Source organism: Tachysurus vachellii, chromosome 13 (genome assembly GCF_030014155.1).
Source record: "Tachysurus vachellii isolate PV-2020 chromosome 13, HZAU_Pvac_v1, whole genome shotgun sequence".
Taxonomy (NCBI): Eukaryota; Metazoa; Chordata; class Actinopteri; order Siluriformes; family Bagridae; genus Tachysurus; species Tachysurus vachellii.
Window position 1 is genome coordinate 6157274 of NC_083472.1, and position 20923 is coordinate 6178196.

The 20923-nt window shown below is 40.4% G+C and overlaps 1 protein-coding gene across 14 annotated transcripts in view; it reads left to right on the plus strand.

Moving 5' to 3' along the window:
* Positions 1 to 20923, plus strand: part of magi2b (membrane associated guanylate kinase, WW and PDZ domain containing 2b) — a 135756-nt gene that overhangs the window by 85407 nt on the left and 29426 nt on the right. For 10 of the 14 annotated variants that reach the window (XM_060884430.1, XM_060884433.1, XM_060884434.1 and 7 more), the window contains 4 exons: positions 4547 to 4729; positions 9563 to 10083; positions 10852 to 11011; positions 19618 to 19649. In XM_060884430.1, the coding sequence (XP_060740413.1) occupies positions 4547 to 4729; positions 9563 to 10083; positions 10852 to 11011; positions 19618 to 19649 (896 nt within the window). The remainder of the gene's footprint in view (positions 1 to 4546; positions 4730 to 9562; positions 10084 to 10851; positions 11012 to 19617; positions 19650 to 20923) is intronic. The other 4 variants (XM_060884438.1, XM_060884425.1, XM_060884428.1 and 1 more) reach the window with 1 other exon arrangement.

Here is a 20923-nt window from a genome sequence, read left to right on the forward strand (position 1 = left end):
CATTCCCGGTTAATAGCAGTGTTTGATTTTGTTTAAAAGGTAGTCTTCCTAAATGCAGAGTAAAATACGTTATGGAAAAAGGTATAGATATTATATTAACCCTTTTTTATTACTACAGAGCGGACGTGGAAGTCTGGACCAGGAATGGAAATATATTGTTTCTGTTCAGACTGAGCTGAAATAAACCGTATCTCATCTTTGTTCCCAAGTGAAGATGAATTGAAAATTATCCATGATGATGATGATGATGATGTGAAGGTATCAGTTCTATTTATAAAGGAAAAGCATCGTTTGGATGTTTGGTGGGTTCGGAAATCTCATTGGACGTCACTGTAAGTCCTGGAAAACAACCAAAAATGATCAAAATTAGTCTTTTTACCAAAATAGTTGGGGTTTTTTTTCCTATTGATGAAATGCTTTGTCATTTCAACTGTAAAAAAATGTTAAAAATTATAATCCATAATAATCCATGTCTAATGCCTAAAGACTGATGTCAAGCTCTGATCAGGTTTATGCATATAAGCATGTGGTATAAAATCCAGCTGTGAAGGGTTGTCACTATTTAACACACAGTGTTTATTTAAAACAAAAGGATTTTATTCATTAATTTATCCCATTCATTCTCTTTGCCACACACACGACATTTTTGTGTATATTGTGCAGCTTTACGACAAATGCGGCGCAGATTGCGAATGCCGTCCTACACGAGGAGGCAGCGTTTGTTTTAGCAACGAGCTTGAGCATGTTTAAACCGGAATCAATTAGCAGATTGCGGCGGGAGAATGAAAGCAGAGACACACACTTGGTTTGGAAAGGGAATAACGTGTGGGAAGCTGCACAACCAAAATCACACTGCTGACCCCTGTTAGCTGCTACCAGGCTGCTGATGACGAGCGCTATCCCAGCAGCCTTTGTTTTGTGCTCTGTAATCGGATGCGAACATCTCATACACAAGAAGTAACGGAATAACAAAATCTACAGACGTCCTTTTGATCGTTTTTATGTCCGTAACTTCAAGAGACGTGAGCTCGGAAAGAAGCGGTTTGATTTATAATAATAAACTCTTTATCTTTTATGTTTTTATTATCTGTGGTGTGTTTTATGTTCTTTCACACTGCATGTGCTCAACCGGATCTACAAAAAATCAGCTTTTAGATTTCCTGCGTTCATGGAAGTTCATGTCCATAAATGGATTTTTACCAACACCCCAGTTATTACTTGTTGGAAGTGTTTTTGGATTTGGGTCACGCTCTAACTAGGTCACTTGAGGACATGCGCTCTTCCCTCCGCTAGTCAGTGAGGGTTGGATACGTGGCACGGTGTAGTGTGACACTGAAACCTGTATATGTTTTTTTTCTTTCAAAGGCTGCAGGTCACTTTCTGCACTTTATTACTTTATTTTCTGCACTGCAGTGTGTTTCTGAGCTCTTTCTCTTACTGTCTTCACTTTTTTTTTTTTTTTTTTGCATATGTAAAATATGATTAAGTGAATGATCCTGATCCATGGCAGCTTTTGTGGCACTTCACTACATGGGCTAGACGAGGTGTTAGCCAGTACGCAGTGTGACCAGCCCCTGCAATTAAAAATCTGGATCGTCATTAAAGCTGATGCCGACCTCCCGATAGCTTCTCTTGATTAGGTTCCCCTTTCTCAGTGGCCTGCTTTTGGAGCAATGCCCAGTTCTAGGCAGGGTGAAGCTACTAGCATGTCTCTCTTTTTTTCTTTTCTTTTTTTTTTTTAATTGGCTTTTAGCAGTGTAGTCAAAGTTTATACGACTTTTTTGTCTGATTTGTTTTTCCTCAAGGGCTTTTTCTACTGATGATTAAGTACCACTTCTAAATGAGTTTAATTAATTACTCAGATTGAAATTACTTGCAAGGAACTTCGAATGCAATATATAGACATACACACTGCCTGCTCTGAATGGTTTTTACTTTTTTTTTCATCTTCTGTAAAAAAAAAAGTTTGATGTATTATGACCACAAACACATGGGATATTTGTAACGAGAGAAGGCAGTAATTAAATAGCCACATAGTTGATGTCTCAGTGGCTAAGATATAAACTGCTGAACGTAATGTCGTCAGTTCAAATCCCTGCTCTGCCAAGCTGCTACTGCAAAGCCCTCGAGCAGCGTACTTAACCCTCATCTGCTCAGCTGTATGGAAAAAACATCCCGTAAATAGAAGTTAGAGGATTAGGAGGACCAGCTTCAAAAATCTGTAAGGCGTCCATTCAATTCAATTTATTTGTGTAGCGCTTTTAACAATTTGCATTGACTCAAAGCAGCATTACATAAGAGCAGAAACACTCATTCACTCACTCATCTTCTACCGCTTATCCGAACTACCTCGGGTCACGAGGAGCCTGTGCCTATCTCAGGCGTCATCGGGCATCAAGGCAGGATACACCCTGGACGGAGTGCCAACCCATCGCAGGGCACACACGCTCTCATACACTCACGCAATCACACACTAGGGACAATTTTCCAGAGATGCCAATCAACCTACCATGCATGTCTTTGGACCGGGGGAGGAAACCGGAGTACCCGGGGGAAACCCCGAGGCACGGGGAGAACATGCAAACTCCACACACACAAGGCGGAGGCGGGAATCGAACCCCCAACCCTGGAGGTGTGAGGCGAACGTGCTAACCACTAAGCCACCGTGTCCCCAGAGCAGAAACAGAATAATAATAAAAAAAAAGTTTAAAGTTTAAAATTAAGTTACTATTTATCTATAACATCTATCCCTAATGAGCAAGCCAGAGGTGATGGTGGTGAGGCAAAACTTCCCTGAGATAATATGAGGAAGAAACCTTGAGAGGAACCAGACTCAGAAGGGAACCTCATACTCATTTGTTTAACACTGGACAAGAAATAATGTCAATGTAAATAATGTCCTTTCTACAACAGTTTGTAGTTGAGCGGAATTAAGCAACCAAGAGCTCCTGCGGAACTAATAGGCCAGAGCAGATTCAGAGCTCACCACAGACCCAACTCTAATTCCTTCTTGCCGAAGACTTCAAACGTTCGCTGATGAAGACCCGAGCACAAAGCTGACTGACGCAATAGCAATAAACAAGGGGCCATTAACTAACAAACTAAGGTCTGGATGTGTTTTATTTAAAAATATACTGTAGCAGGACTTCCTAGTGAATCTACAGAAAACTTTTCTCCTTGAATCCCAGTGATGCCACAGTCATCTAAGAGAGCAAAACCGGCTGCTTTCTGTGTAGTAGGGATGGCAGTATTTACTTACCTGTCAATCACAGTGACACTAGGCAAGCCCAAGTCTCTGTGGGCTCGTGTCTCTGTGGACGAGGATAGATAGCACATTTCTCTGACTGTTTTATGCTACCCTGTGATTCAGCATGAGAAGCAGTTGGAGGAAACACCTGCTAGCTCACTCCATCCCCGCCTGTTAGCTATCAGGTGATAATTGGGATCTGGCTAGTGAGCGGGACTTAAAGTTCAGGTCTGTAGTTCAGGAACTCCAGAGTTTTTCTAAACCTTCAGATCCTCTGTTGGTTCTGAATTTATGTAAATTGTAAAATACAAGAGAACAGTCCATCAAGAAAGGAAGGGTTGTTTTTTTTGTTTTTTTATTTATTCTATCCGGCTAATAAACAGAGTGACACGGCGGTCTGTTGAAGTCAATAACAAGATGTGAATTTTTGTTCCCCATTTATTCTCTGCTTTAAGTTCAAACCAGATAAGCAGGTGTGTGTTCTGTTCAGCCTCTGTAATGTTACAAAAACTGAACCCAATAATAAATCTTTATAGCCATGATCAGTGTGTAATCACTGACGGATAAACAGAGTAGCTGCCATTCTGTCACGTTAGTCGCTCATGCAGACTTTTTTAAGCAATGAATTTTATACAGTATATCTGGATCTTCACAATGTTTAGCTGGATACCTCTGACTAGACTTTTTGTCATGCTTTGGCTTTTGTTTTTGGTTTTAGTTCTTGTCTTATCTTGTCTTTTGTCTTCTTCCTTGTTTCATTATTGCTTCTCTTCAGTAATTGACTTCTCTTTTGTACGTCTTTATGTTAGCACACTCTTTTTTTTTTTTTCTGTTTATACGCTCCACACTTCCAAGCCTACTTTTTTCTAGTACTTTCCATCCTTTTAAAGCAGTGTTCTCTTTTCATGAATATTGATTTTCTTTGTTTAATCTTGTCTTCCTGTTTATTGAGTACAGCCTCATCGTTCTAACTACAAATTATGGAAAATAAATAAACTCTTTCACTCTCAAGCTTTAACACATGCACGTGCACCGAGCGATTAGTAGGCTAGTAAATAACAGAGGTTGGTTATGCTCGTAATGTTATTTGATTATCGACCCAAATATTTACTGTGATTTTGTTTTCCTTAAAATAAATCTGGTTATTTTTTAAAATAAAAAACGAATTGATATAGAAACCTGGGTGTAAGACGAGTCCTGCTCATGAAAGGATTTGTGAAAACTGTCCTTGGTAATTATTTTCCTGACAGTTTGGTGTGCTGTGGGTTAATAATGTTTTTGCATGTGTGACATTCACAGAAAAGCCTCCGTTCACGCGAGATGCCACCCAACTGAAAGGCACGTTTCTGTCCACGGCACTGCAGAAGAGCAACATGGGCTTTGGATTCACCATCATCGGCGGAGACGAACCGGACGAGTTCCTGCAGGTCAAGAGTGTCATTCCGGACGGCCCGGCGGCGCAGGACGGCAAGATGGCCACCGGTGAGTCTCCCGTTTCTCTCACATCTGAAAAAACGAAACTTTCAGAAACTGCTCTAGAGTCAGAAAAAGTCTCTAGAGCTTAAATAGAAATTGAAAAAAAAAAAAAACACCCAGACAGCAGCAGGTCTTCAGGAGGAAGCTCTTTGTTAATGAGAGACATCAGAGGAGAATCTTCATCCTGGAACAGTGTGACAGGAAGTAACACAAATAAGCTCTTTACAACCATGTTAAGCAGAAAAAGAAGAACAGAACAACAAGAGCACACTGGGTTCCACTATTGTCAGGCAAAATCCAAGGCTACACAGGGCATTAAAACTGAACAGTACCAACTGGTCTTTTTCTAATCTTTAATTATTTCACCTGTTGTGAAACGTGAAATAAGAAGTAGAATGACTTTTTTGAACAAATGATACTGTTACTGGCTAGAATAAGGGCAGGGAGTGGATCACTTACACATGATGAAGTTCACACCATACCACTATGCCTACCATGTTTAAAAACCACAAAGGTATACACAAAGGTAGCACAGTGAAATCCTTTTTTACACATATCCTAGTTTAGGAAGTTGGGGTCAAAGAATTGGGACAACCATGATACAGAGCCCCTGCAGCAGAGAGGTCTCAATACTGTCTGCCTGGTGGTGCTGGGGCTTGAACCCCCTGACCTTCTACTCAACAACACAGAGCCACAACCGCTTCAGCCCCCACTGCCATTTTTACCACTTGTACTATATAAACAGTGTTTAGCTAAATTACTCATGGGTTCAGTTCCTCTCTGAATTTTTTTGATGTACCAGGTCAGGGCTTTTACATTTGATCAGATCTGCTGTCTGTGTCAAAGCAGCTTTAATGTGTTTACAGACATCGAGGTTTTTATACTCACTATAAAGGCTGGATGCACAATAGACAACCATAAACCAGTAAAAAAAACATGCTACATACTGTAGGCTAGTTTGAGGAGGAATAAAACTCTATTTACAATGTAAGTGATTACGACTGACTCATGAAAGGCTTTACATTGCAAAATAATCTGTCAGTCAGTATGTGTACGTCCTGCATATTTTCATCAGAAATAAAATATTGAAATCTTTATATCGTAGCTGATTGGGGTGTTTTTTTCTTACGCGGTATTGCGCTTCATGTGGCTCAGATCGCTGTCAAGAAGCTGCTTCTATGAAATGCTTCTTTTACATTGTTACTGTCTAAAAAGCCTATGTGCTCAGTGTGGGTTAAGGCAAAGGTTGTTTTTTTTTTAAGTCAGCATAGAAGTTCTTTAATTCAACTTTGATTCTCAAGCTGCTCGAACTGCACGCAGCAAGTGAGCCGTGTCTATAGGCTCCGTCGCTTCCCGAGGCCTCACACTTAATTATGCACACTGGCTCCATGTTCATTGCTGCACAATGCCGTGTGACCGAGGTTAAGATTTAACGGTGGAGAAAAAAAGGCTGCTTTAAAATCTTTTATGTAATTTTCTCTCTTTGTTTTTGTCTTGCTTGCTTGTGTTCTCTCCTGTCTGCCGGTGGAGTAACAGCCTCAGGTTTTCTGTAACACTGTGGTCTCTTATTATTGGCCAGAATGTTGTGTCATTCTTTATCACACGCCTACATGTGTTTAAAACGATCCTGCTGTCTATGTGTGTGTGTATGCTTGTGTGTGTACGTGTGTGTATGTGTATCCGTGTGTATGCACGTGTGTGTGCATGTGTGCGCGTATGCCTGTGTTTGTGTGTATGCGTGTATGTGTATGTATGCGTGTGTGTATGCGTGTGTGTGTGTATGCGTGTGTGTGTTTGTGTGTGTGTGTGTATATGTGTGTGTTTGTGTGTGGGTGTGTGTGCATGTGTGTGTGTATGCGTGTGTGTGTGAGTGTGTGTGTGTGTGTGTGTGTGTGTGTGCGTATGCGTGTGTGTTTGTGTATGCGTGTGTGTGTGTTTGTGTGTGTGTCTATATGTGTGTGTGTTTGTGTGTGTTTGTGTGTGTGTATGCGTGTGTGTGTTTGTGTGTGTGAATGCGTGTGTGTGTGTATGCGTGTGTGTGTTTGTGTGTGTGTATATGTGTGTGTTTGTGTGTGGGTGTGTGTGCATGTGTGTGTGTGTGTGTATGCGTGTGTGTGTGAGTGTGTGTGTGTGTGTGTGTGCGTATGCGTGTGTGTGTATGCGTGTGTATGTGTTTGTGTGTGTCTATGTGTGTGTTTGTGTATGTGGGTGTGTGTGCATGTGTGTGTGTGTGTGTATGCGCGTGTGTGTGTGTATATGCGTGTGTGTGCATGTGTGCGTGTATGCCTGTGTTTGTGTGTATGCGTGTATGTGTATGCGTCTATGTGTATGTATGCGTGTGTGTGTTTGTGTGTGTGTGTATGCGTGTGTGTGTATGTGTGTGTGTGTGTGTATGCGTGTGTGTGTATGCGCACACGCGCGTGTGTGTGTGTGTATGCGTGTGTGTGTATGCGTGTGTGTGTGTGTGTATGCGTGTGTGTGTATGCGCACACGCGCGTGTGTGTGTGTGTGTGTGTGTGTGTGTGTGAACAGGTTGTTACGTGGATGGGGTTAAACGTTGAATTATACAACGTATACTTGTTGTATATAGTTAAACATTTATCCTGCTCAGATCTGCATAATAACTCTAATAATAATAATAATAATAATAATAATAATAATAATAATAATAATAATAATGCCAAATGACTCATTATTGAAATGATGATTTTTTTCATTAATCAGCTAATTTACGAGGGAAGACCCATTATTCATTCATTCATTCACTCACTCATCTTCTACCGCTTATCCGAACTACCTCGGGTCACGGGGAGCCTGTGCCTATCTCAGGCGTCATTGGGCATCAAGGCAGGATACACCCTGGACGGAGTGCCAACCCATCGCAGGGCACACACACACACACACTCTCATTCACTCACACACTACGGACAATTTTCCAGAGATGCCAATCAACCTACCATGCATGTCTTTGGACCGGGGGAGGAAACCGGAGTACCCGGAGGAAACCCCCGAGGCACGGGGAGAACATGCAAACTCCACACACACAAGGCAGAAGCGGGAATCGAACCCCCAACCCTGGAGGTGTGAGGCGAACGTGCTAACCACTAAGCCACCGTGTCCCCAGGAAGACCCATTATTGTATTTTAAATCAGAATAAAAGAAAAGCAGAAAGAGGCTTTTCTTTCACACAGAATATTATTCTCCATTTTTAGTTCAGATGTACAGTATGAGTCTATAGTGATATTTGTGCAGGTTTTTACTTATTTATCAAATTTATTCTATATCTAGACAATTTTTAAAAATTGAGGCTATGGATCTGTCAGGCTTATTTATGGTTGCATTTGTTCTCTGTTGGTTTTATGAGGCAACACAAAGCTAACAGAGAGGCGTTTTTCCATTTATAGCAGCAAATATAAAATATATAAATAGAACAAAGTTAATTATGATGTCTGTTTGCTAATAAACATTTCATGATTTTGTCCATGCTAAATATTACAGATCACACTGATCTGATGTCCTCGTGTCATTACTGAGCCAACGCCAGCAAAGACAGAGGATCAGAAATCAGACAAAAACATCAGATATTAGATCCTGTAACATATGACAACGATTGGAACTGGATAAAAGCTACAAAATTTTTTGGAACAGGAAATGTTTAGAAACAATGACTTGTTTTTTTTATATTGGAAATCACCGTTCAGATATTTTTAATCAGTTTAAACAAATGAGTGATTTTATGGCTGCGACTCTGATATAAAATGAATCAAGACTCTGTCGGCTCTCCGTGTGAGACGTGTGTTTTTCCATCTGTTGATAACCTAACACAGAATTTTAGTAGTTGAAGATAAACACCTTCCAATTTTACTGCTTGTAAATAAGAACTTGTGGCATCACAGAGAACAGAAACGGGTTTGAATGTGTTTAACAAAACCATCGTCAATTTTCCGAATTTTCGAATCTGAAAACGATTCATCGGTTCCTTCTCTACAAAGGCAGCAGCCCTGACAGTCATACTGTCGGTAATTCAAATGCTAGTTTTAGATTAACGTACCCGCTAATATGTGATCCTTTTGAAGTAAACAGCTCATTAACCTCGGCTTCTATAGCAGATGCTCCAGTCTAAGACTCGTCATAAATGGATAAATAAACATTATTTAACAAAAAAAAGTTTTATATAAGTAGATTATATTTAACGTTTCGACATTTTGGGTTTATCCGTCACTTGACGAACCTCGTTATATTAACTTTTTATTTTAAGAAAGAAGGAGAGGGTGGTGAAGGAATGAGATAACTCAGATACCTGCTAGAACGTACAGTAAGTGATAACATGAACTTATCTTGGGGATATATAAAAGTAACCACTGTATAAATGCTTAATCAAAATTGCAATTATCATCACAATAATCAGAATCATTACAGCTGTTATAGTAAAATCCTCCACTTCAGGGTGGGAATGTGTCACTCCACATTTTTATGGATTATTTTTTTGACCAACAGCACACCATGTTTTATTTCTTGTAGAAAATCTTGTTACAAATGGATGTTTTTGAGCTTCAGCTGCTGATGAGATCCTGACCACAGGGGCCAGATGAAGTGATGTAGGGAAGCTTTGTGCTGAATCATTTATTTTTATGCAACACAGGCGAATGCATAAAGAGAGAATACATCCTCGAATTACGTTACGTGACGCACATCATAACATAAAACCTTGAAGCTGCTTGATCAGAATTCTTTAGAAGGGATTTTAAGTGAATCAAGCTCTCTAGTGGTGCAGTATGTTGAAGGAATGTGCTTTGTCCTCATGTTATTTAACCTCAGCCCTTCCTCTTCTGCACCTAGGGGATGTAATTGTCTACATCAACGACATCTGTGTCTTGGGCACCACCCACGCAGACGTGGTCAAGCTCTTTCAGTCGGTGCCCATCGGTCAGAGCGTGACCCTGGTGCTGTGCCGAGGATACCCGCTGCCCTACGACCCCGAGGAGCCGTCAGCCAGCTCGACGGTGCCCCCTCTGGGCCTGGTTGATCCCTCGCTCCTGCTCAACGGACGCAGCACCTACGACAACTACATGGAGTACATGTCCCTAACGGGGCGCCTGCTTCCTGACCACGGAGACGCTCTGTCCCAGGTGTCCCATCCCGGAGACACACACCTGGACGGATCACAGCCACCGTCCCTCAACACACCGGGGCCTCTGCATGAGGACGCCGTCTCCATGGCGTCGTCGACTGGGGCAACAGCCGCAGCTCAAGCAGCACCAGAGATTCTGAGCCTCACAATGACCAAAGGAACCGAGGGTTTCGGGTTCACCATCGCAGACAGTCCGACGGGCCAGCGGGTCAAACAGGTGCAACATAATGTACTACTATTTAATATATTTTTTATAACATTCTCTATGTTTTTATTAGTACATGTTGAATCCTCAAATCTGATTGGTCGGCAGCTCTTACAGTAATAAGAAGCAGATCAGATCAGATCAGGTTATAGCCATAATATTATATTAATCCACCTTAAACCAGTGAGAATTTAATAAACAATAAATAAAACAAATAGAACTATTCTTGCAGCAAAATATTAAAAATATACTAGACCAGATGTCTATTTCAAAGCTTCATCTTTTATGTTGTTGTCTCTTACTGCGATGTTACATCATGTTACTGTACAAGTGACATCAAAGACAAAAACTGTTTCAGTCGGCATTTTCTATCCCCAATTTTCTACCCCCAAATGTGCATAAAGTCAGTGTTGTTGTTGTTATTGGAAAATCCTGTCTCAGACACTTAGACTCAAGAAAAGTCTAGCAAATATATGTGAACTACACATGGGTGATCTGCATTATCTTAATGAGGAGCCCAGAAAAACAACAGGAGCAGCTGCATGATCTGTCTCTGAATCCACGTAGCATTGCTCATGTAAATATTTCAATAACTTGATGCCAGTTAAAAACATCTGTGCAGCTGTCAATCATTCCACATTCATACGTTGACTAGCTCGTCTACTGTTTTTATTTATCTGACATGCAGTCATTCATTCCATCCACAACTGATACAAATACACATCTCTACTCTGGATGTATAATTATCAGTGCAGCTTTGTTACATTTCGTATTGTTACATGGCTTGTACAGGTGCTGGAGCCGCAGGGCTGTCCGGGCTTGAGTGAAGGGGATCTGATAGTGGAGATTAACCAGCAGGGGCTGCAGGGCCTCAACCACTCACAGGTGGTGCAGATCCTGAAGGACTGTGCAGTGGGGACCGAAGCCACCCTCATTATCCAGAGAGGAGCAGGTACGAGGAGCTCTCGCTTTCTTCTTTTTGCAATTGGACTAAACAAAAGTAGTTATAGAAGTTACTGAATTATTCCTGATGCACTGTTACTGCATTTGCATATGCAGTGTATTCATGGTAGTGTATTGCCAGGACATTGTTTATACGGTAAACACATGGCTATCCAGTGCGATAAAGGGGTACATATTAATATACAATACAAAATAAATAGTATAGTACGATATCTTGTATTTTATCAACATTGACACATTAGAGTTTTCTTGCTAAGTGATAGATGTTAGATTTGTCTGTAGAGCACAAAAGAGTTTTTAAATAACTGCATGATTTATTTATTTTTTTGCTCACTTATCTCTCGAGACATTTTCTAAATTGTGCATTTACTTTCAAGCGCACCACATATAACATTTTGCCTTCTGTATTCCGGGCTTTAATGCTCTTTTCTTGCCTGTGTTATTGAGTGTTGTGCTAAACAGCTTCATATCCAGCCTGAGGAATGTAACCCGGGGTTCAGTTAAGATCTCTGTAAACACGCTGTGACATCTGATGTGCTTTTGATGTGAAAATGTTGCCTGAGGAGAAAGCATTCGACTCAAATCACTCCACTTCTGTACATGCACTGACCAGACTGGTGTGTGTGTGTGTTTGTGTGTGTGTGTGTGTGTGTGTGTGTGAGAGAGAGAGAGAGAGAGAGAGAGAGAGAGAGAGAGAGAGATTGTAGCCGTTTGTGGGTGTATAGAAGCTCAAGTTAAAATTCCATGGCATCATTTCAGACTCTTTTGGCTGAGTTCATCCTAAGCCTGTGGGACTGCAGAACATCCTGGCAGGCACAAACAGCAAAGATTTAGCGTTAATACTGAGCCACGGCAAAATAATTGACTAATATCAGTCTTAAATCAGACTGTCCACTATTATTGTTTATTGTTTGTGTGTATATATATATATATATATATATATATATATATATATATATATATATATATATATATATATTCCTGTGTGCAATAGCAATGTTCTAGAAACGACCTCCGTCTTGTTAGCAAAAGAGCCATTGGGGTACATTGTGGGTTTAATTGAATGCCTGCAGCCTCAAGCAGTGTATCCAGGCTCTCCAGTTTCACCTGGCTGATTCATATCTGACCTTTTCCTTGAACTTAAATCGAGCAATCATCCCAGTGCGGATTGAAGCCAAAACAAGCAGATGAGAGTCTGGTTTTTTTTTCATCTCCACCTCGGCTCACGCTGATCTACCGGCACGACCATTACAGCCAACGATCATGTGCTTCATTCATTTCATCCTGCTCTTGAATCCATGTGTTCTTCATTCCTGATGCTCCATTCCCGTTTTTTTTTTTTTTTTTATCCCACTTTTTTATCCTCTGTATATATTCCTCAAACCCGTGGCCCTGAAAGACCGCTCTAGTACAAACACATAGTGAGGTTTCAAATAACCAAGTGAGAGACAACCTGAGTGAATCACAGCTTACTGAGTGTGAGACTATTGAATTCCAGCACCGGCATGCTGCCAAGGTCTCAGCCAGGGTCGGCTATGTTCACAGCTCTCTCTTCTCAGTGCTGTGATTAGTGTACAGCTCTCACGCTGAGACGCAACCATGAACTGACAGCAGTCTGCACCAGTTAGGATGAAGATGTTTATCAAGTAGGAAGGATAATTACAGAATAAGCCAATCTGGGACTGGCATATCACAGAAGGGTCATCTGGTCTGGGGATGTGGTTGCTTAATGGTTAAGGCCTTGGACTAGTGTTAGGAAGGTTGTGAGTTCAAATTTCAGGTCCACAAAGTGTCCACTGCTGGGCCTCTAAGCAAAGCTTAAGGTTTAACGCTCAGGTGTGTTAAATGTAAAGGTGTCTGCCAAATGTAAAATGTCTAATAGTAAATAACCTTTGAACTAATTTCATGTGCATCCAATTAACCTAAAAACATTATGGTGATTCAAGGATTGAAACTCCAGATCCGTACCTTGTTCTCACTTCATTTGGCCAATTTTTACCTACTAGTTAGCTCTCTGAGCTGACCTCACAGCTAGCCATCCGGTCAACTGTAAAGGTGAGGGATAACACATGCTTTCTCCATTGCATGTAAAACCAGACACTGCAGCATTACAAACTGCTGCTCCTGCTCACAGCTGATCCCAGAACAGCTGATCACACTTTGAGGAAAGTGCTAACTGAGTGTGAAAATGTGATTCTCTAGTGCCGCTCTGCTTGACAGTGGAGACAGTGTAACACCCAGAAACACCCGGTAACAAGCCAGTCACACAGGCCACGGATGTCCGTGGCATCATGACTTTTAAATTGCGGTCTCCTGAAAATTGCTTTTCTGTTGCACCACATAATATCCTTATATCTTTTTAAAGGGTTTTTTAAACTTTTTAAATTTAGTTTAAAAGACAGTTGTTTTTTGATTTAATATTAAATTGCATAAGTAGGCATGTGGCTGCTTAGTGGTTAGCATGTTTGCCTCCTGCCACTGTCCTATGTGCCTTTGGGTGCTCCAGTTTCCTTCCACAGTACAATAACCGGCAGCAGGTTGTATGCTGATTGGCATCTTTGAATTGACTCTAGTGTGTGAATGGGTGTATGTGGTATCCTGTAACCTAGTGAACCGGTGTTAATGTATTCATCAGTAGAGACTTAAAAGTACTTTTATAAGTCACTCTGGATAAGGGCGTCTGCCAGATCTCGTAAATGTAAATGTGTGTGTGCCTGTGATGGATTGGCACCCTTGTGTCCCAAGTTCCCTGGGATAGACCCCAGACTCCCTGTGACCTTGTATGATAAGCTCTACAGAAAATGATTAGGGTGCTGTGACATGAGAGAATGTGATGAAGATGTGCCCTCTAGGGTGCGTCTACATGTCTACATGAAAATGCCAGGTGTTCTCCGTTTCAACTGTTCACCTGGGCTTCATCTGACCACCACCTTCTCTTCTCTTGACTTTAAAAAGGCTGCCTCTGTGCTGTTCTTTCCCGCTCTATCATCTATTCTACCACGCTGCACTCTCTGTTTGCTGTAGAGCCTTTTGGTTAGAGCTTTTCACTGGGCTGTTATAATAGAGCAGGTTGTTACGTCTGATCCCCTGACTCCGTAGCGGCGCGCGCCATCACTTCAGCCGTGGCATTTCAATGTAGCGGACAGCTCCACTTAGACCCGCGACATTTCAGTACCTCGGACAATTCCCTTTCCTTCACTCCTCCGGTCTCTGATCTCATATGAAGCACTCGTCACGCTGAGCCTCATGGGAAACACAGATGTCTTCCTAATACATAATGATTCACTGAGCGGCAAACTGCAGATTACACAAAAGGAGGAAGGGAAGATTTACAGACAATGTTATGAATGAAATCCAGGATGTATCATTTTATCACACTTATCATCTTTTAAATGAACTCCATCACTTCTTCACTGAGTTTTTTTTTGGGCCTGAGCTTGTTTTAGGGATTAGCTTTAATTTTATCATGTAATGCTGATGACTTGGGTAGAAAAGGCAAAAAAAAAAAAGGGATTTCTGTTATTAAATCATATCACATTTATAGATTTAATTCTCAAATTGGATTGAGTCCACTTTTGTGATTATTAGTTATTTAGTTATTAGTCATTTAAATGTATTCCATTTTCTTATATAATTCATTTCTTTTTATTTTTGTTCATTGTGTCCTACATTTTCCTTTAACAGCAAAGAAGTCCAGATTTTTTATTTTCCATTTGTGCTCTAGACGCTATTGAGAAATCTCATCTCAGGTTTCCACATAAATAAAAACAATCTGGCAACCTCAGAGATAAACTCCACAATGTTGATTTGAAGCATGTGCACAATCAGACTCTGTATACAAGTAACACCTTAAATCTGAATAAGGCTTCCACAGAGAAGGCGGTTCTATAGAATGGGTTGCCAGATTAGATCATTGTTTCTAAAACAGTCGCTGTTTTTAAAAGCAAGCAGGTGGATTACGAGTGACATCAGACTGGTGGCAAATTACAGTGAAGTTAATTAAATCAATTAGCTCAAGGTCTTTAGTTTTAAGACAGTTAAATGAAAGAATAGCACAGCTTCTGAGACATGACATGGCAACCCTGGAAGAAATCGATGGTTTTAATTAGTAATATAGTGGAGTGTTAAATGATTTTTCATTTAGTCATTTATTTGCCATATATTGTACATATAGATGTTTTGCATCCATGAGTCATTTCTGATTTGTTGTGAACTAAATAAAAGCGAGAGAGAGATAGAGAACGAGAGAGAGAGTCAGTAGACACTCCCTAGTGTCCACTCCTCAAGTTCCTTATTTGGTCTTAACCCCCTACAGGCTTGATATTTCATCCCACTGCAGATACATTGTATATGTACATGGGATGTTAATTAAAAAACCTTTTGAATGATGAAATATAAATAAGAAGTTTCGTGTAGAAGCAATGGAACAGCATCATCCTGTCCTTGATAGAACCGACAAAACGGAGTGCACAGCATCATCTGTTTTGAAATCTCAGCTAGTTTATCTCAGAATCGAGCTTGCGTTCTGGGACGAGAGGCTCAGTAACTTGGCAGAGGTGTACGTTTGGCTGCAGATTCCACTTTTAGTGGTTCAGCCAATCTTCATCCCGGTCATATAGCTCTCGGTGTAATCCTGTTAGTTTAAGCTGGCATGCAAATGGCTTCCTGTCGCCTCTCATTCGTGCACATACTGTACACATACATACACACACGTGAAGAGCATAAAGGATGTTGTTTAATTACATGGACTATTATTCGCTTGCGTTTGAAAGACTAGAAGTTGTTCAGTTCACAAATAAAGCCTGGCCACACTGGTTACGTGTTTTTGCTTTTTTAATTTGTACTCTTCATGGGTTTTAATTAAATCACAGACACATCCACAAATGTCAGCTGAACACATCTGGCATAATTAGCCAAAGCTCTTTCAGCTCAGAGGATTTATTTGTTAGATTTTTCTCTTCATTGTGGCAGGATCTTCTTTTTTTCTGCTTTTGAAGATAGATTATGAGTTTAAATCCTAATTATGTCTGTGGCAGGTGGTCCTGCTAACTCTAACCCTAAACCCTAGACATGGTGGCTTTGTGGTTAGCATGTTTGCCTTACATATCTGGGGTTGGGGGTTTGATACCTGTGTAGTGCAGAGTTTACATGTTCTTCAGTCAGTTCACTGGTTTCAACTGGTCATGTTGTTGTAGGCTGATTGGTGTCTCTAAATTGTCTCTAGTGTAGTATTAGGCCCTGTGATGGGTTGACACCCCATGGAAGTCCTCTGCCTTGTGCCCCATGTCTCCTGGGATACACGTCAGACTCTCTGTGATCCTTTCTTGGATATGTGCTACAGAAATTAAGATGCATGGAAGTGCTCCTTTTTTTGTATTGATTGTTCAGCCATGTTGATTTGATGTCATTTGTTGAACTCAGGGTTGAGGAAAGCGTCCTGAGATCTGTAGGAATTCAGAGTTTTCTAATTTTGTTTTTTAGTCAGAATTTGTGAGTTGCAACCATCTTTAGTCAAATGCAGCATTAGTTTAATAAACATACAATTTGAAGTGTTTCTACCTAATTGTGTTAAATACACGATGCAAATCGACCGGTTTAGAGCCCGCATAGATTAAGTGAAACTGAAACCCACTTTAGAAACAGTGTGTACTGTACGTGCGCGGGTTAAAAATCCGGAGAGCTTGTATTACATTTCCAGATGTCTGGTTCTGCCAGTTGAAGACAAAATTATAGTATTTACTAAGCAATATTAGATATTCGCTGTGTGTTCACACCTGTAATGCCAGCAGCATTCAGACAGAGACTGTGAAAAGGGTTTCATTCACACCCACCTTCCCTGCTCCTCATCTGACTTTATAAATGATATTATTCATATGCTTATTTATTGTAAAGCAGCCATAGCACGTGCACAAAACACACACACACACACACACACACACACACATGCACACATATACATACACAAACACAAGCACACAAACACAGACACACATACACATGCGCGAACACACAAACACACACAAACATGCACACAAATGCACACACACAAATACACACACATGTGCACACACATATACATACACACACATATGTGCACACACAAACAAATGTGCACGCACACACATACACACATGCACACATACACATACACACACATATACACACACACACATGCACACACAAACATATGTGCACACACACATGCACACATACCCACAAACACACACACATAAGAGCAAACACACACGCGCATGCTTGATTCCATTAGACATGTAAATTAGCTCAAATAACAAGTGTGTAAATCAGGGTCATAATATATTGTTAAACATTAATAATGACAGTCATTTCCGACTACAGTACTAAGATACAGACTTTCTCAGGTGCTTTACTCCTCATATCTGATGTGCAAATATTTATGAGATGAGGTTGTTCCTGAATACTACACACCCTGTGCTAAGTCAGCTCATGCTAGTGAAAAGAATAGTAGTTATTATGCTATCATTACATTTGATCAGATTTGAGGTTAATTAAATTGTTGACAATATGGTGGTGCAAATAAGGACTCAGATACTGTAACTAATGTGAGTTAGCTAATCTGAGAAGACAGTAGGGCATGCGGGCATTCACAATTTGCATATTCATGAATATTTATGGCTGTATTAATAGAAAGGCACAGAGATGTTCAGCTTTAAGTTGTTGCTTGCAGTGATACACTTCTCCCATTGATTCATATTGGATACAGTAGGAATATTAGGGATTCTGGCAGTAAAATCTTCTCGAAATCAAGAAAGTGTGTGTCTTATGGTATGTTAAGGTTTGTGTGGTGTCAGTTATCATCATATGTGTTCCTGTCAGATCAGAAAGTAGGTCAAACGACATCAAATGCAGGTTTTTTTAAAACATACATAAGACTGTTTTAAGGATTAAATTTATACCTTGATATTTTTCCATTATAATTTGAACCTGATGAAAAAAAAAATGACACTGTATTGTTCCGTTGTACGTCGTCACTTCTACGACGTGAGATTTGACTTTATTTTTTTTATCACAGAAACCTGTATACACTTTTCAAACCATCTTAATTTGCTCAGCATGTGTTGTGTCTGATGTCAGTTTTTTGCTTTAGTAGTATGTGCCTCAGCGTAAGCCTCACTTCCCAGCGCCACTGAACTGACAGATGCCCTGTCCTGAGGGAGCAGAGAGGACATTTCACACACAGGAGTTTCATTTTATCTTTCTGTAGTGCACATAACTGTCCATACTGATCAGCTGCCTCGCGCCGCATAAAGTGGACAAAACTCTCCATATGAAGCTTTTGCCATATTGAATACTGACTCTGCTGCATACATTGGGATTGATTTGCAGTACATCAGCGTAACCTTGAAGAATGCTGCTCTCTAAACCTGAAATGTGGCTTGTACAATTTGGGTGTGTAGATCTTGTATATCTGTATACAATAACATCATTTATTAGACCAAGTACAAGCAGGAGTATGTGTTTTTTTGTGCACTGTTGTAGTGATATTCATACTGAAATGAGAACGTTTAGTGTTAATCAATAAGAAACATCACAGAACATTTTGTTAAACTCTTGTTCCATAGTGGCCATGAAAATCACATGAGCATGGCCACACATGCTACACTGTAAAAAACTATATTATTATTATTATTATTATTATTATTATTATTATTATCATCATCATTATTATTGTTATTATTGTTATTAGTCCTAATTGTATGCATACACACACACCACCATGTATATATTCCATGTTGATGGAATTTACAGAGCACTAATATGAAATCTCTGGCAACATTGAACAGACCATCAGAGTGAGCGAACTGTAGTTGGCTAATAGCCACATAGAGTTCACTGAGTGCCTCCTGAGCATTAATGCTAAGGGCTGTATACACCGACTATGAAAAGGGTTAGGGTTAACTCAGGCCATGTAGTCTGTTGGAGTCAGACGTAATCTAATTTATTGTCCAGAGAGCAAACATTGCAGAGTAGATTGGACAAGAGATGGGGAGAGGGAGAAGGATGGACAAGAGAGGGTCCTGTCTGGCAGACACATTTATCCAGAGCGGCCTAGATTTTACCTTTTAAAAAAAAAAAAAAACAATACAAAAAAAAACAATTGAGGGTTAAGGGCCTTGCTCAGGAGCCCAGCAAGGGCAGCTTGGTGGACCTGGGATTCAAACTTACAAAACTTTGACCACTAGGCTAGCACATCCCAGCATGAACCGACTGTTGCCATTTTTTTTATGTGGCTTTTGAGAAGACGTTGTTTCACAAAGCACAGTTTGCAGTCTGTGTTGCTTTTCTTACTTGTGAAATAGGTCCAAATTGCTGTCATTTCATGTCGTTTGTTCATTAGTGCAGAAACGCACACTAGGCTTGCATCATATCTCATAGTATCACATGGAATATGAAAAAAGAAGAAGCTCCAAAGCCAGTACTGGTAAATATAATTAATAACAGTCCTGGGCCTGGGCTGAAACTCATGATGTAATTATCTCACAAATAAACTTGACTCCTCATCATTTTACTGATGATGAAAGTAACCTTTTTTCTGCTTTTCTTTCTCTTTGCCAGGACACTTCTCTTCCTGGGACGGTGCCAAACAGGTAAAGAGATACTCCTCAATATCTCTGATGTTTGACATGTAATATTTAGATGTCGTGAATAAGTATAGTCATCATAGTTTGACAGGAATAATCAGAAATCCTAGTTGTTGAAGGAGCATCATTTTAAAATGAGGTACTGTCATGGTTACTTGACATTGAAATATATCTCCACAAGTCACCTAACAGCACAGGAATACAAAACACAGATATTCTTTTCCTTTCCTATCTGCAGTGACAGTGGGGTAAAGGATTAAATCACACCTTTGTGTAGTATAATAGGATCTGGCTGCCAGTGGAGGTTGGCCTTTAGCTCTGATCTAACACCATCTACTCTTCCCTGAAGCCTAATCTTAGATATACCCATTCTCAGAGAGTGGCGAGTACAGATTTGCATTACTGTAATATTGCGACACAACAGGTAAGTCCCAGTCCGGAGCCACTGCATCACCGAGTGTCAAAAATGCAGAAAGATAAAAGAGCAAATTGACAGACAACGTAATGCAGTCGCAATGGGTGGTCTGTCAATTCAGAGTGTTTCTCCTATAGCCTTGTGTTAGAAAACAAAGCCCTGTAACTGAATATGAGATTTGCATGTGTGAGTGTGTGTGTGTGTGTGTGTGTGTGTGTGTGTGTGTGTGTGTGTGTGTGTGTGTGTGTGTATGTGTATGTGTGTGTGTGTGTGTGAGTGTGAGTGTGTGTATATGTGTGAGTGTGTGTGTGAGTGTGTGGGTGTGTGTGTGTGTGTGTGTGTGTGTGCGTGTGTGTAAAGGCAAAACGCATTTATCCTGAAGATAAATGATTCCAGTTCGGACGATTATGCAGATCATTCTCAATTGATATTCCTGCACCCTGTTCCCTGAGATCTGGCTGTTTCATCATGCTGTCATAGAAAGCGAATTGCTTTGCCAGACCATGAACAAGCTTTTGTCAGCATCGGATCCTGACTGAATCTAAAAACGAGAGCTGTCTCATTGTGATTTTCGGGCCTCATCACTCTGTGATATGGGTTACAGTGTAGTATATTCCAGTATTTTATCATGGACTTCATGAATCATAACGAACCCATGACTATGTTGCAAAAAAAAATCCTACTACAAGGATAAAACAAATAATTGATTGTAGTCCATGCGTATATTTACATATAAAAATCTGTTTTGTCCAGTTCTCGATTGTCATTGGTCAGAATGTGTTTCCACTCTAGAACAGCAGCTCAGATATTTAGTGTTCATGTTGGCTGCAATTTATTTCTTTGCAGTTCATTCAATTAATGCACA